At 51.8% G+C, this 16,472-nt stretch overlaps 1 protein-coding gene across 2 annotated transcripts in view; it reads left to right on the top strand.

Annotated features, from left to right (window-relative positions):
* Positions 1–16,472, top strand: part of itpr3 (inositol 1,4,5-trisphosphate receptor, type 3) — a 69,350-nt gene that overhangs the window by 49,220 nt on the left and 3,658 nt on the right. Inside the window, exons 35-54 of one of the 2 annotated variants that reach the window (XM_081609345.1) lie at positions 846–971; positions 1,180–1,300; positions 1,583–1,746; positions 1,836–1,984; positions 2,053–2,161; positions 2,302–2,395; positions 4,729–4,904; positions 5,041–5,200; positions 5,358–5,542; positions 7,982–8,182; positions 8,476–8,586; positions 9,533–9,628; positions 10,350–10,469; positions 10,565–10,648; positions 13,918–14,028; positions 14,165–14,357; positions 14,430–14,549; positions 14,640–14,812; positions 16,182–16,346; positions 16,427–16,472. The exon at positions 16,427–16,472 is cut by the window's right edge and continues 249 nt beyond it. In XM_081609345.1, coding sequence (XP_081465471.1) covers positions 846–971; positions 1,180–1,300; positions 1,583–1,746; positions 1,836–1,984; positions 2,053–2,161; positions 2,302–2,395; positions 4,729–4,904; positions 5,041–5,200; positions 5,358–5,542; positions 7,982–8,182; positions 8,476–8,586; positions 9,533–9,628; positions 10,350–10,469; positions 10,565–10,648; positions 13,918–14,028; positions 14,165–14,357; positions 14,430–14,549; positions 14,640–14,812; positions 16,182–16,346; positions 16,427–16,472 — 2,704 coding nt within the window. Of the gene's footprint in view, positions 1–845; positions 972–1,179; positions 1,301–1,582; positions 1,747–1,835; positions 1,985–2,052; positions 2,162–2,301; positions 2,396–4,728; positions 4,905–5,040; positions 5,201–5,324; positions 5,543–7,981; positions 8,183–8,475; positions 8,587–9,532; positions 9,629–10,349; positions 10,470–10,564; positions 10,649–13,917; positions 14,029–14,164; positions 14,358–14,429; positions 14,550–14,639; positions 14,813–16,181; positions 16,347–16,426 lie in introns of both variants that reach the window. The other variant, XM_081609344.1, reaches the window with a different exon arrangement.

The raw sequence follows: 16,472 nt of genomic DNA, 5'->3' as shown, positions 1-16,472 counted from the left end.
CAGGGGGGAAACGGGGCAGAACCGGGGCAAAACCAGGGGGGAACAGGGGTACAACCAGGGGAGAACCAGGGTAAAATCGGGGCAGAACCAGGGGAGACACCAGGGCAGAAACGGGGGCAAAACCGGGGTAAAACCAGGGCAGAAATGGGGGCAGAACCAGGGGGGAACTGGGGCAAAACCAGGGGGGAACAGGGGTAAAACCAGGGGGGAAACGGGGCAGAACCGGGGCAAAACCAGGGGGGAACAGGGGTACAACCAGGGGGGAACAGGGGTACAACCAGGGGGGAACAGGGGTAAAATCGGGGCAGAAACAGGGGCAAAACCAGGGGGGGGAACCGGTGAAAAGACCGGGGTAAAATCAGGGGAAAAATCAGGGGCGATGGGCATGGAGGCTACAAACCAAAACATGAAATGAGCTCAGAGTTTTTATGTGACATATTTTGGTGTTGAATATTTTTAAAAGAAAGATTTTATTTATTTGAGTTCCTAAAAAAACTTTTCAACATCTTATGAAACTAAATGTTGAACCTCAGATGTTTGTTTCATTTGTATGTTTAAGTTATTAAACATTTAAAAACTGATTTTATTTTATTTTTCTTGGCCAAAATTCGTTTATTTAGTTTATATTAGTCTATTTTCTTTATGTACTTAAAGAATTGTGTGATTTTATACAAATCTATAGATTAATACATTTTTATTCTAGTGACATTTCATATTTATTTTGCCAAAACCGAAAGAAAAAAGGCAGAAAATGTGGAACATTGTTTATGATTTTCCTCCCTGAAGTTTAGCGGCTTCTTGTTTGAACCTCAGGTTTTTAAATCGGGCCGTTTCTCCTTCTGCAGGTCTGCAACAAGCGCGAGAAACGACTGACCGACCCGGTTCTGGAGAAATACATCATCAACGTGGTTTTCGACACCATCACCGCCTTCTTCAGCTCTCCTTTCTCTGAGAACAGCACGTCTCTGCAGGTGGGTCGACTCGGACCCGGTCGGACCCGGCTGACCCGGTGGGACCCGGCGGTCTCTGGTCGGGCCCGGCGGGACCCGGCTGACCCGGTGGGACCCGGCGGTCTTCGGTCGGACCCGGCTGGCCCGGTGGGACCCGGCGGTCTCTGGTCGGACCCGGCTGACCCGGCGGTCTCTGGTCGGTTCAGCTGTTTCTTCTTCTCTCCCTCAGACTCACCACACCATCGTGGTCCAGCTGCTGCAGTCGTCCCTCCGGCTGCTGGACTGTCCCTGGCTGCTGCCGCTGCACCGCGGACAGGTGGAGGCCTGCATCAAGACGCTGTCGCTGACAGGTAGCGCTAAGCCCCGCCCACCTCAGACCTCACCTCTACACCAGAGGACCAGATTCCTGAGTTCCTGAGTTCGTTCTGAGGGAATTTCTCCTGCTTAAATTGAACTTATCATATTTTTAAATCCTTCTTTGAGTCCATCCAGTTTTTCACAAACTTCATGGAAAATCGACACAATCCTGCATTTTTTCTCCTCAAAAGGATAAAAAACAATCAGATTTTAATGTTGACTAAATGTCTTTAAGGCCTAAAAACAGTTTTCTGTTTTCTTCTGGGCGTCTTCAGCCAAGAACCGCTCCATCTCTCTCCCTCTGGAGCTGGAGGCGCTGATCAACAACGTGCTGTCCAGCTCGGCCGTCGGCACCCTGAACCGCTCCGCCTACAAGACGCCGACCCGCAGCGCCAGACCCGTCCCCTTCGACTACAAGCACATCATCGAGAAGCTGCAGGTACGCCGCCGCCGCCGCCGTCGCGGTGGACACTGCGGCCGCTTCCCGGCTGCAGATGTCCTCTCTGACGTCCCCCGTCTCGTCCCCAGGACATCATCAACACCCTGGAGGAGCGGCTGAAGCCGCTGGTCAACGCCGAGCTGTCGGTGCTGGTGGACGTCCTGCACCAGCCCGAGCTGCTGTTCCTGGAGGGAAGCGACGCGCGGCAGCGCTGCGAATCCGGCGGCTTCATCTCCAAGTAGGTCGGCCGGGTCTGAGCCAGAGGCATGCTGGGAAACGGTGTTCACTGCAGTGTCTGCTCTGCAGGCTGATCCAGCACACCAAGGCGCTCATGTCCTCAGAGGAGAAGCTGTGCATCAAAGTGCTGAGGACGCTGCAGGAGATGCTCATCAGGACCCTGGACTTTGATGAAAAGGTCAGAGGTCAACCTGAGCCTCAGTCTCTGTGATTCTGATGCTTCTTCTGAGCAAAAATATGTTTAAACAGATTAATATCCACTGGTTAAAAACGACACTAAATCCTTTCTGTGTTTCTTTCTGACCCGGTTTGATTCAGGGAATTCTGCTGCGTAAAGTTCTGCTGCAGAACTACCTGCTGTCCTACAGGAAGAGCAACCAGAAGAACGACCTGGCTGAGCTGGGAGCCGCAGGTACGGCTGCTAGCTGGATGCTAACACTTCCTGCTGCTCCGTCACAATAAAAGCCTCTTAACAGCCCTCAGCTAGGACAAATTAGACTACAGTTTTAATTCACAAAAAATGCTAGTTTGATTTCATTATTCACAGACTTTTGTTTTCTTAACTTTCATATTTTCTAATATTAAGATGTTTATTTTCAGATTTTTTTTGATTCAAGAGATTTTTTTATTCTGATTTGATATAAAATATGAACACAATGACCTTAAAGTCGACCTTTCATTTCTCCACATTCTCAGGACTTTAAGATTCAGTAACAAATATGTTTCTAAAAAAATCATTTAGGTAAAATAAATAAAAAACTTAGGAATCCGGTCAGACCTTTCAGGCCCAAACGTGTAGTGAGGGTCTGCTGGGAACGTCTGGCGGAGTCCCCTGTGAGACGGAGCTTCAACTCTCATCTCCAGCAGAACTTCGAACACGTTCCGGGGGAGGTGGGGGACATTGAGTCTGAGTGGACCATGTTCCGTACCTCCATTGCCGAGGCGGCTTATCGGAGCTGCGGCCGCAAGGTTGTTGGTGCCTGTCGCGGCGGCAACCCTCGAACCTGTTGGTGGACACCTTCGGTGAGGGATGCTGTCAGGCTGAAGAAGGAGTCCTATCGGGCCTTTTTGGCCTGTGGTACTCCAGAAGCAGCTGATGGGTACCGGCGGGCGAAGCGGCATGCAACTCGGGTTGTCGCTGAGGCAAAAACTCGGGCGTGGGAGGAGTTTGGAGAGGCCATGGAGACAGACTTCCGTACGGCTTCGAGGCGATTCTGGTCCACCATCCGGCGTCTCAGGAGGGGGAAGCAGTGCAGCACCAACACTGTTTATAGTGGGGATGGTGCGCTGCTGACCTCAACTCGGGACGTTGTGGGCGGAATACTTCGAAGACCTCCTCAGTCCCACCAACATGCCTTCTGTTGAGGAAGCTGAGCCTGGGGACTCTGGGTTGGGCTCTCCAATCTCTGGGGACGAGGTCGCCGAGGTGGTCAAAAAGCTCCTCGGTGGCAGGGCCCCAGGGGTGGATGAGATCCGCCCGGAGTTCCTTAAGGCTCTGGATGTTGCAGGGTTGTGTTGGCTAACGCGACTCTGCAATATCGCATGGACATCGGGGGCAGTTCCCCTGGACTGGCAGACTGGGGTGGTGGTCCCCCTGTTTAAAAAGGGGGACCGGAGGGTGTGCTCCAATTACAGAGGGGTCACACTCTTAAGCCTCCCTGGTAAGGTCTATTCAGGGGTCCTGGAGAGGAGGGTCCGTCGGATAGTCGAACCTCAGATTCAGGAAGAGCAGTGTGGTTCTGGTTCTGGTCGTGGAACACTGGACCAGCTCTACACCCTCAGCAGGTCCTGGAGGGTTCTGGGAGTTTGCCCAACCAGTCTACATGTGTTTTGTGGACTTGGAGAAGGCGTTCGACCGTGTCCCTCGGGGGGCCTTGTGGGGGGTACTCCGGGAGTATGGGGTACCGGGCCCTTTGATACGGGCTGTCAGGTCCCTGTATGACCGGTGTCAGAGTCTGGTCCGCATTGCCGGCAGTAAGTCGGGCTCGTTTCCGGTGAGAGTTGGACTCCGCCAAGGCTGCCCTTTGTCACCGATTCTGTTCATTACTTTCATGGACAGAATTTCTAGGCGCAGCCGAGGTGTTGAGGGGATCCGTTTTGGTGGCCTTAGGATCGCATCTCTGCTTTTTGCGGATGATGTGGTCCTGTTGGCTTCATCAGATCGTGATCTGCAGCTCTCACTGGAGCGGTTCGCAGCCGAGTGTGAAGCAGCCGGGATGAGGCTCAGTGCCTCCAAATCCGAGGTCATGGTCTTGAGCCGGAAAAGGGTAGAGTGCCTTCTCCGGGTCAGGGGGGTCGTCCTGCCTCAAGTGGAGGAGTTTAAGTATCTGGGGATCTTGTTCATAATGAGGGAAGAAGGGAGCGGGAGGTCGACAGGCGGATTGGGGCAGCGTCTGCCGTGAAGCGGGCATCATGCTGTTATTTCCTCACAGACATGACTTTATTTAATTATTGTTTGCAATGGGAGCCATTACTGCTGTCACCATCAGACTGTTGGTGAGTAGAGCAGTGGGCCAAACACACAGCCCTGTGGTTCTCCAGTGAGCTTCAGATTGATCTGTGTAACCTGCACGAACAATAAACTGTTGACTTCATTTGTTTTCACACAAAACTCTTTAATGTTTTAACTTTGACCCATTCTGAGAGAAAAAATTGCCGTTTCCTTGGAAACCAGCGTTTCCGTGGAAACCCCAAAGTTCTCGTCAGGCTGACTGAGAAACTTCATGATGTGTTTTTGTGGGCCAGGCGGCGAGCAGGAGCGCGACCGGGCAGCGGTGGCGGCCATCCAGTGCCGTCTGGACCGGGAAGGAGGAACGAAGCTGTTCACCGACCTGGTGATGAGCTCCAAGAACGACAAGATCTTCCAGGAGAGCATCCAGCTGGCCATCTGTCTGCTGGAGGGAGGCAACACGGAGATCCAGGTAGCACACCTGGATCTGCGGAGGCGGCAGAGTTCACCGGGACCGGATGGCCGTAGTGCAAAACTAGAAACGTAGAGCAGAGGGAGAAATCAAGCAAAAATCAATTAAATGAATAAAAACTCATGTTTGTCTGCAGAACTCCTTCTACAAACTGATGATGGGCGACAACAAGTCGGAGAAGTTCTTCAAGGTTCTTCATGACCGGATGAAAGAAGCTCAGATGGACATTAAGGCGACGGTTTCTGTAAACGTTGGTGAAATGACGCACAAGGCCAACGAGAAGGAGCTGGAGGCCGGTGAGCGGGTTTACACGATGTCCGGTAGTTTGAGGTCAGGGGTTAGCTCGGTGGTGGTGGAAGCGGGTTAGCAACCAGGGTTCAGGTTTAGTTACTCACGGTTACTGATGGGCGTTCTGGAAAGGTGGTTCCGCATCGCTGGCTCTCCCTGGTTCAGGAGGACTTCATATGATGGTTCACGGTCAAGGCATCGCCCCGGTGACGGCCGTCGCCGCCATGCCGACGCAGCAGGCAGAGGAGCAGCGGGAGGTGGAGGCGGAGATGGGACCAGCGGTCACCATCATGAAGCCCATCCTGAGGTTCCTGCAGCTGCTGTGTGAGAACCACAACAACGACCTGCAGGTTAGTCAGAGCTAACTAGCCAACTGTACCTAACAACGACCTGCAGGTTTACCAGCCAACTGTAGCAAAACAACCAGCTGCAGGTTAGTTAGTGCTAACCAGCCAACTGTAGTTAACAATGACCTGCAGGTTAGTCAGAGCTAACTAGCCAACTGTAGCTAACAACCAGCTGCAGGTTAGTCAGAGCTAACTAGCCAACTCTAGCTAACAACCAGCTGCAGGTTGGTCAGAGCTAACTAGCCAACTGTAGCTAACAACCAGCTGCAGGTGAGCTAACCAGCCAACTGTAGCTAAAAACCAGCTGCAGGTTAGTCATAGCTAACTAGCCAACTCTAGCTAACAACCAGCTGCAGGTTACTCAGAGCTAACTAGCCAATTGTAGCTAATAGCCAGCTGCAGGTTAGTCAGAGCTAACTAGCCAACTGTAGCTAACAACCAGCTGCAGGTTAGTCAGAGCTAACTAGCCAACTCTAGCTAACAACCAGCTGCAGGTTACTCAGAGCTAACCAGCCAACTGTAGCTAATAGCCAGCTGCAGGTTGGTCAGAGCTAACTAGCCAACTGTAGCTAACAACCAGCTGCAGGTGAGCTAACCAGCCAACTGTAGCTAACAACCAGCTGCAGGTTAGTCATAGCTAACTAGCCAACTCTAGCTAACAACCAGCTGCAGGTTGGTCAGAGCTAACTAGCCAATTGTAGCTAATAGCCAGCTGCAGGTTGGTCAGAGCTAACTAGCCAACTGTAGCTAACAACCAGCTGCAGGTTAGTCAGAGCTAACTAGCCAACTCTAGCTAACAACCAGCTGCAGGTTACTCAGAGCTAACCAGCCAACTGTAGCTAATAGCCAGCTGCAGGTTGGTCAGAGCTAACTAGCCAACTGTAGCTAACAACCAGCTGCAGGTGAGCTAACCAGCCAACTGTAGCTAACAACCAGCTGCAGGTTAGTCATAGCTAACTAGCCAACTCTAGCTAACAACCAGCTGCAGGTTGGTCAGAGCTAACTAGCCAATTGTAGCTAATAGCCAGCTGCAGGTTGGTCAGAGCTAACTAGCCAACTGTAGCTAACAACCAGCTGCAGGTTAGTCAGAGCTAACTAGCCAACTCTAGCTAACAACCAGCTGCAGGTTACTCAGAGCTAACCAGCCAACTGTAGCTAATAGCCAGCTGCAGGTTGGTCAGAGCTAACTAGCCAACTGTAGCTAACAACCAGCTGCAGGTTAGTCAGAGCTAACTAGCCAACTCTAGCTAAAAACCAGCTGCAGGTTACTCAGAGCTAACCAGCCAACTGTAGCTAATAGCCAGCTGCAGGTTGGTCAGAGCTAACTAGCCAACTGTAGCTAACAACCAGCTGCAGGTGAGCTAACCAGCCAACTGTAGCTAACAACCAGCTGCAGGTTAGTCCTAGCTAACTAGCCAACTCTAGCTAACAACCAGCTGCAGGTTGGTCAGAGCTAACTAGCCAATTGTAGCTAATAGCCAGCTGCAGGTTGGTCAGAGCTAACTAGCCAACTGTAGCTAACAACCAGCTGCAGGTTAGTCAGAGCTAACTAGCCAACTCTAGCTAACAACCAGCTGCAGGTTACTCAGAGCTAACCAGCCAACTGTAGCTAATAGCCAGCTGCAGGTTGGTCAGAGCTAACTAGCCAACTGTAGCTAACAACCAGCTGCAGGTGAGCTAACCAGCCAACTGTAGCTAACAACCAGCTGCAGGTGAGCTAACCAGCCAACTGTAGCTAACAACCAGCTGCAGGTTAGTCAGCTAACTAGCCAACTCTAGCTAACAACCAGCTGCTGGTTGGTCAGAGCTAACTAGCCAATTGTAGCTAACAGTCAGCTGCAGGTTGGTCAGTGCTAACTAGCCAACTGTAGCTAACAACCAGCTGCAGCTAACAACCAGCTGCAGGTTGGTCAGTGCTAACTAGCCAACCGTAGCTAACAACCAGCTGCAGGTTGGTCAGAGCTAACTAGCCAACTGTAGCTAACAACCAGCTGCAGGTTGGTCAGAGCTAACTAGCCAATTGTAGCTAACAGTCAGCTGCAGGCTGGTCAGTGCTAACTAGCCAACTGTAGCTGCAGGCTAGTTAACCAGACCAGTTGACCAGTAAGTGTTGGTTATCTGGTCCCAGTAGTGAAGCTGACTACCAACAAACAGCAGGAATCTGTGTGCTGGTTGACGTTAACCAAAAGGAACCGGATCAACAGGTTGGTTCCTGTTCAGCCTGGGTCGGGTTCAGCCCGCTACTCAGGTCCGATTGGTTCTCCTCTGGTTCTCCAGCTGGTCCGGTTGGGTCACATTAAACAAGATGTTCTGGACTGTTTCTAGTTACTGGAGGTCCAGATGATCAGCTGCCGTCCATCACAGCACCACCTGGTGGCTGTTAGAAGAATCACAGTGTTAGAGATGAGCCAGCTCATGTTTTGATGATTTTTGTGTTTCCAGAACTTTCTGCGTTGCCAGAACAATAAAACCAACTACAACCTGGTGTGTGAGACGCTGCAGTTCCTGGACATCATGTGTGGAAGCACCACCGGCGGGCTGGGCCTGCTGGGCCTCTACATCAACGAATCAAACGTCCACCTGATCGTCCAGACCCTGGAGACGCTCACAGAGTACTGCCAGGGCCCCTGCCAGGAGAACCAGGTGCTCCAACACGCAGTCAGACCCAACATTTCAGAACAAGTTCAGTTCAGAAGCTAACTGCTAGCCTTCTTTCCGTTCCAAACCCCGGCCAACACATTTCATGTTTTCTTCGGCTTCACCGGTCTTACGGGACAGGTCGGTTCGACCACACAGCCTTTTCACGCTGTGAGCGGTCCGGCGAGCCTGTAGTCCAGGACTCCACCGTCAGACGGTCGCGAGGCTCGGACCTGGACTCCAGACCTCAGAGTCCAGCAGGAAAACTGATCCCTGTCGTGGATTTCTGTGTTTTCCAGACGTGTATCGTGACTCACGAGTCCAACGGCATCGACATCATCACGGCGCTGATCCTGAACGACATCAGCCCGCTGTGTCGGTACCGGGTGGAGATGGTCCTGCAGCTGAAGGTACAGCGGGTCTCACCTGAACGGGTCGGCAGTGATTGCAGATCACAGATCAATATTTACCAATACTCTGATGTGGTCTGATCGGTTTCAGGTTGAGATTTCTCACAAAAATCACTCAGACCTTTTAGAAATGCACTCAGTTTAAAAAAAAGACATGACAAGTCTGTAGATTTTAACTGTACAACACCTGAGACGTTTACATGTGCAAGTACGGAGGACTGACCCTGCCAAAACTAGCAATAAATATAGAAATAAATAAATGGCTTAGTGAAATAATTGATGTGCCACATATTGCATCCAAACAGAAACAGTGAAAACTTTCCAATTTATTTTATAATAAATATATCATTTTGGCAGGATTTGTCCTCCATATGTAGGAAAATGAAACAAAGAAAAAAAGATTTTCAGAAAATAATAAATGTGACCTAAACATACAAACATAGACACTTGATACAAATGGTAAAATAATCTCTGTCATTTACTGGAGTCATATTCAATTTGAACATATTTATTATAAATCACCAAATTACAACTTATGTTACTTCAAGGCACTTATTTACTAAATATGACGCAGACTTGCTTTATTTATTTCAGGTTCCTTCCTTATGATGAACTAAATAATTCATGTTTGTCTGAATCTAATTTATCCCTGAAAACTTGAGATGATTAAGTTTTACTGTACTATAAAACACCAACGTTGGCTATAAATCTTTGTTTTCTGCCTTTCTGTACCACGTTTTGTGTTTGACTGGTTCTGTCCTCCAAAGATCTTTTAATTTCTCTTGGATTTCAGTTCTGATTCTTTTCCTCCCGGCTTTGGTTTCTGTTGGACTTTAAGCTCAGATGAAATGCATTGAAATTGGTGTAATTACAGCTGTTTGCCTGCAGAGGGCAGCAGCAAGCAGCTGGTTCGTCCTCTGCTCTGATTGGCTGTTTCTGTTGCCAGGACAACGCCTCCAAGCTGCTGCTGGCGCTGATGGAGAGTCGTCATGACAACGAGAACGCCGAGAGGATCCTGTTCAACCTGCGACCGCGGGAGCTGGTGAGGGCCGGATCCAGGTTCTGACCTGGTTCTGGTCCAGATCCAGGTTCTGACCTGGTTATGGTTCTGGTTCTGGTCCAGATCCAGGTTCTGACCTGGTTCTGGTTCTGGTCCAGATCCAGGCTCTGACCTGGTTCTGGTTCTGGTCCAGATCCAGGCTCTGACCTGGTTCTGGTTCTGGTCCAGATCCAGGTTCTGACCTGGTTCTGGTTCTGGTCCAGATCCAGGCTCTGGCCTGGTTTGGTTCTGGTTCTGGTTCGGTCTAGATCCAGGTACTGACCTGGTTCTGGTCCAGATCCAGGTTCTGGCCTGGTTTGGTTCTGGTTCTGGTTCGGTCTAGATCCAGGTACTGACCTGGTTCTGGTCCAGATCCAGGTTCTGGCCTGGTTTGGTTCTGGTTCTGGTTCGGTCTAGATCCAGGTACTGACCTGGTTCTGGTCCAGATCCAGGTTCTGGCCTGGTTTGGTTCTGGTTCTGGTTCGGTCTAGATCCAGGTACTGACCTGGTTCTGGTTCTGACCTGGTTCTGGTTCTGGTCCAGATCCAGGTTCTGACCTGGTTATGGTTCTGGTCTGGTCCAGATCCAGGTTCTGGGTCTGTCTGGACCCAGTGGTTCTGTTCTGAACCAGAACCAGATCCAGGTTGACCTTGTTCTGGTTCTGGTTCGGTCCAGATCCAGGCTCTGGCCTGGTTCTGGTTCTGACCCGGCCCGGTCTCTGCAGGTGGATGTGATCAAGAAGGCGTACCAGCAGGACGGCGAGTGCGAGGAGCAGCAGGTGGAGGTGGAGGTGGAGGTGTCGTCCCGGGAGGTGGGACACAACATCTACATCCTGGCCCAGCAGGTGACCACACGCAGCCTCCCGATTGGCTGCCGGACTCCTCTGCTGCGATCCTATTGGTCCAGATGTTTGTTCTGATGCTAGGTTCTGATTGGCAGCTGGCGAGACACAACAAAGTTCTGCAGAACCTCCTGAAGCCGCCCAAGAACAGCAAGGAGGGCGAGGAGAGCATCTCCTCCATGGTAACCATCCAACCGCTCATCCAACCGCTCATCCAACCGCTCATCCAACCGCTCATCCAACCGCTCATCCAACCGCTCATCCAACCGCTCATCCAACCGCTCATCCAACCGCTCATCCAACCGCTCATCCAACCACTCATCCAACCGCTCATCCAACCGCTCATCCAACCGCTCATCCAACCACTCATCCAACCGTTCATCCAACCACTCATCCAACCGCTCATCCAACCACTCATCCAACCACTCATCCAAACACTCATCCAACCGTTCATCCAACCGCTCATCCAACCGCTCATACAACCGCTCATCCAACCGCTCATCCAACCGCTCATCCAACCGCTCATCCAACCGCTCATCCAACCGCTCATCCAACCGCTCATCCAACCGCTCATCCAACCACTCATCCAACCGCTCATCCAACCGCTCATCCAACCGCTCATCCAACCGCTCATCCAACCGCTCATCCAACCTCTCATCCAACCGCTCATCCAACCGCTCATCCAACCGCTCATCCAACCATTCATCCAACCTCTGATCCAACCACTGATCCAACCATTCATCCAACCGCTCATCCAACCGCTCATCCAACCGCTCATCCAACCGCTCATCCAACCGCTCATCCAACCATTCATCCAACCTCTGATCCAACCACTCATCCAACCGCTCATCCAACCGCTCATCCAACCGCTCATCCAACCGCTCATCCAACCGCTCATCCAACCGCTCATCCAACCGCTCATCCAACCTCTCATCCAACCACTCATCCAACCACTCATCCAACCGCTCATCCAACCGCTCATCCAACCGCTCATCCAACCGCTCATCCAACCGCTCATCCAACCGCTCATCCAACCGCTCATCCAACCTCTCATCCAACCGCTCATCCAACCACTCATCCAACCACTCATCCAACCGCTCATCCAACCTCTCATCCAACCATTCATCCAACCGCTCATCCAACCACTCATCCAACCATTCATCCAACCGCTCATCCAACCGCTCATCCAACCGCTCATCCAACCGCTCATCCAACCTCTCATCCAACCACTCATCCAACCACTCATCCAACCGCTCATCCAACCGCTCATCCAACCGCTCATCCAACCGCTCATCCAACCGCTCATCCAACCGCTCATCCAACCGCTCATCCAACCGCTCATCCAACCGCTCATCCAACCACTCATCCAACCGCTCATCCAACCGCTCATCCAACCGCTCATCCAACCGTTCATCCAACCGCTCATACAACCGTTCATCCAACCGCTCATCCAACCGCTCATCCAACCGCTCATCCAACCGCTCATCCAACCGCTCATCCAACCGCTCATCCAACCGCTCATCCAACCGCTCATCCAACCGCTCATCCAACCGCTCATCCAACCGCTCATCCAACCGCTCATCCAACCGTTCATCCAACCGTTCATCCAACCGCTCATACAACCGTTCATCCAACCACTCATCCAACCGTTCATCCAACCACTCATCCAACCGCTCATCCAACCGCTCATCCAACCGCTCATCCAACCACTCATCCAACCGCTCATCCAACCGCTCATCCAACCGCTCATCCAACCGCTCATCCAACCGCTCATCCAACCGCTCATCCAACCGCTCATCCAACCGCTCATCCAACCGCTCATCCAACCGCTCATCCAACCACTCATCCAACCGCTCATCCAACCGCTCATCCAACCGCTCATCCAACCGCTCATCCAACCACTCATCCAACCACTCATCCAACCGCTCATCCAACCACTCATCCAACCACTCATCCAACCGCTCATCCAACCGCTCATCCAACCACTCATCCAACCGCTCATCCAACCGCTCATCCAACCGCTCATCCAACCGCTCATCCAACCGCTCATCCAACCGCTCATCCAACCGCTCATCCAACCGCTCATCCAACCGCTCATCCAACCGCTCATCCAACCGCTCATCCAAACACTCATCCAACCGCTCATCCAACCATTCATCCAACCGCTCATCCAACCGCTCCTCCAACCGTTCATCCAACCGCTCATCCAACCGCTCGTCCAACCGCTCGTCCAACCGCTCGTCCAACCGCTCATCCAACCGCTCATCCAACCGCTCATCCAACCACTCATCCAACCGCTCATCCAACCGCTCGTCCAACCGCTCGTCCAACCGCTCATCCAACCATTCATCCAACCGCTCATCCAACCGCTCGTCCAACCGCTCGTCCAACCGCTCATCCAACCACTGATCCAACCATTCATCCAACCGCTCATCCAACCGCTCGTCCAACCGCTCGTCCAACCGCTCATCCAACCGCTCATCCAACCACTCATCCAACCGCTCATCCAACCATTCATCCAACCGCTCATCCAACCGCTCATCCAACCGCTCATCCAACCGCTCATCCAACCGCTCATCCAACCGCTCATCCAACCGCTCGTCCAACCGCTCGTCCAACCGCTCATCCAACCGCTCATCCAACCGCTCATCCAAACACTCATCCAACCGCTCATCCAACCATTCATCCAACCGCTCATCCAACCGTTCATCCAACCGCTCATCCAACCATTCATCCAACCGCTCATCCAACCGCTCATCCAACCGCTCGTCCAACCGCTCGTCCAACCGCTCGTCCAACCGCTCGTCCAACCGCTCATCCAACCGCTCATCCAACCGCTCATCCAAACACTCATCCAACCGCTCATCCAACCACTCATCCAACCGCTCATCCAACCACTCATCCAACCGCTCATCCAACCGCTCATCCAACCGCTCGTCCAACCGCTCGTCCAACCGCTCGTCCAACCACTCGTCCAACCGCTCGTCCAACCGCTCATCCAACCGCTCATCCAACCGCTCATCCAACCGCTCATCCAACCGCTCATCCAAACACTCATCCAACCGCTCATCCAACCATTCATCCAACCGCTCATCCAACCATTCATCCAACCGCTCATCCAACCGCTCATCCAACCGCTCGTCCAACCGCTCGTCCAACCGCTCGTCCAACCGCTCGTCCAACCACTCGTCCAACCACTCGTCCAACCACTCGTCCAACCACTCGTCCAACCACTCGTCCAACCGCTCGTCCAACCGCTCGTCCAACCTCTCGTCCAACCGCTCGTCCAACCACTCGTCCAACCACTCGTCCAACCACTCGTCCAACCACTCATCCAACCACTCGTCCAACCACTCGTCCAACCACTCATTCAACCGCTCATCCAACGGCTCATCCAACCACTCATCCAACCGCTCATCCAACCGCTCATCCAACCGCTCTGCCCCTGCAGCTGACCCTCCAGAGCCGTCCTCTGTCCCAGATGTTGAAGTCTTCGGCTCCAGCTGAGGTCGTGGATCAGGATCCTCTGGAATACTACGACCAGCTGACGGCTCAGATCGAGGTGCTTCCTCATCCCAAACTTCCAAAAGTTTTTTCATCTGAAGAAGAAAAAATAAAAATGCCCCTCTAAATGTTCCAGGTCTTTTATTCTGAAGTTTCTCCAGCTCTTCCTGTCATTTCCTGCTTCGTTTCTCCAGATTGTGCGCGACGACCGCAGCATGGAGCAGATCGTGTTTCCCGTTCATCCCATCTGCGAGTTTCTCACCGAGGAGTCAAAGCTCCGAGTCTTCAACACCACGGAGCAGGACGAGCAGGGGTCAAAGGTCACGCACTTCTTTGAGCAGACGTCGTTCCTGCACGGAGAGATGGAGTGGCAGAAGAAGCTGAGGAGTGAGAGCGGAGCGCCGGCCGGGAACATCCCCGGGTGTTTCCGGCTCTGAGCCCGTGTCCGGTCTGTTGCAGGTATGCCGGTTCTGTACTGGTTCTCCAGGAGGATGACTCTGTGGGGAACCATCTCCTTCAACCTGGCCGTCTTCGTCAACCTCATCATCGCCTTCTTCTACCCCTACGACTCTGGCCAGGGTGCGTGGGTGGATCTCTGGTCCCGTTCCCTTTAGACATCAGGAAGAGCGCTGGCGCTCCCTCTGATTGGTCCGTTCTCTTCCTGTTCAGGAGCGATCGATGACTCCATGCTGCTGATGCTGTTCTGGGTCCTGACCGGGCTCTCCGTCCTGGGCTTGTTCTCCAAGCAGTACGGCCTGCAGCCGCTCACGCTGGCGCTGATCCTCAGGTCCATCTACCACCTGGGCATCGGAAACACGCTCATCCTGCTCGGATCGCTCAACGTAAGACGGCGCAGCGGTGATGGGCAGCGCTAGCTGGGAAGTTAGCAGCGCTAGCTCTAAAGTGCTAACCATAAACACTTGTTTTGCTAATGCTAATGAGGTAGACCAACATGGTAGTTAGCAGAAGCTAATGCTAGACTCAACCATGATGCTATCGTTATTTAGCTAGTACACTAAACATCTTCAACGTCAGCAAAACGCGCCAAGCGAAAGCCAACTTCAGGATTAATGGATTAGCAGCATTAGCAGCTCTGATTCGGTTTAATCTGACAGATTTTCTTTCACATCACTGAATAAATAAATATTAGAAGGAGTGTGTGTGTGTGTGTGTGTGTGTGTGTGTGTGTGTGTGTGTGTGTGTGTGTGTGAGTGAGTGTGTGAGACTGACTGACTGTCATAAACATGAAGGAGTGTGTGTGTGTGTGAGTGTGTGTGTGAGTGAGTGTGTGAGACTGACTGACTGTCATAAACATGAAGGAGTGTGTGTGTGAGTGTGTGTGTGAAACTGACTGACTGTCATAAACATGAAGGAGTGTGTGTGTGTGTGTGTGTGTGAGACTGACTGACTGTCATAAACATGAAGGAGTGTGTGTGTGAGTGTGTGTGTGAGTGAGTGAGTGAGACTGACTGACTGTCATAAACATGAAGGAGTGTGTGTGTGAGTGTGTGTGTGAAACTGACTGACTGTCATAAACATGAAGGAGTGTGTGTGTGTGTGTGTGTGTGAGACTGACTGACTGTCATAAACATGAAGGAGTGTGTGTGTGTGTGAGTGTGTGTGTGAGTGAGTGAGTGAGACTGACTGACTGTCATAAACATGAAGGAGTGTGTGTGTGTGTGAGTGTGTGTGTGAAACTGACTGACTGTCATAAACATGAAGGAGTGTGTGTGTGTGTGTGTGTGTGAGTGTGTGTGTGAGTGAGTGAGTGAGACTGACTGACTGTCATAAACATGAAGGAGTGTGTGTGTGAGTGTGTGTGAGAGACTGACTGACTGTCATAAACATGAAGGAGTGTGTGTGTGAGTGTGTGTGTGAGACTGACTGACTGTCATAAACATGAAGGAGTGTGTGTGTGAGTGTGTGTGTGAGACTGACTGACTGTCATAAACATGAAGGAGTGTGTGTGTGAGTGTGTGTGTGAGACTGACTGACTGTCATAAACATGAAGGAGTGTGTGTGTGAGTGTGTGTGTGTGAGACTGACTGACTGTCATAAACATGAAGGAGTGTGTGTGTGAGTGTGTGTGTGAGACTGACTGACTGTCATAAACATGAAGGAGTGTGTGTGTGAGACAATTTAAGTGCCAACTTTGCATTAATGTGTCATTATTTACAAAATAATGTAAAGTGTGTGTGTGTGTGTGTCCAGCTGATCAATAAGGTGGTGTTTGTGGTGAGCTTTGTGGGGAACAACGGGACCTTCATCATGGGCTACAAAGCCATGGTGATGGATGTGGAGTTCCTGTACCACCTGGCCTACGTCCTCACCTCCACCCTGGGCCTCTTCGTCCATGAGCTCTTCTACAGCATCCTGGTACGGCAGCGTTCAGTCCTCCGGGTTCTGCACACCCTGATGATGATGATGATGATGATGATGATGATGTGTGTGTCCAGCTGTTTGACCTGATCTACCGGGAGGAGACGCTGTTCAACGTGATCA

Source organism: Poecilia reticulata, chromosome 7 (genome assembly GCF_904066995.2).
Source record: "Poecilia reticulata chromosome 7, P_reticulata-male-v2, whole genome shotgun sequence".
In the NCBI taxonomy this organism is placed as follows: Eukaryota; Metazoa; Chordata; class Actinopteri; order Cyprinodontiformes; family Poeciliidae; genus Poecilia; species Poecilia reticulata.
The sequence above is the reverse complement of the archived record's forward strand: the minus strand, read 5'-3'. Positions and strand labels throughout refer to the sequence as shown.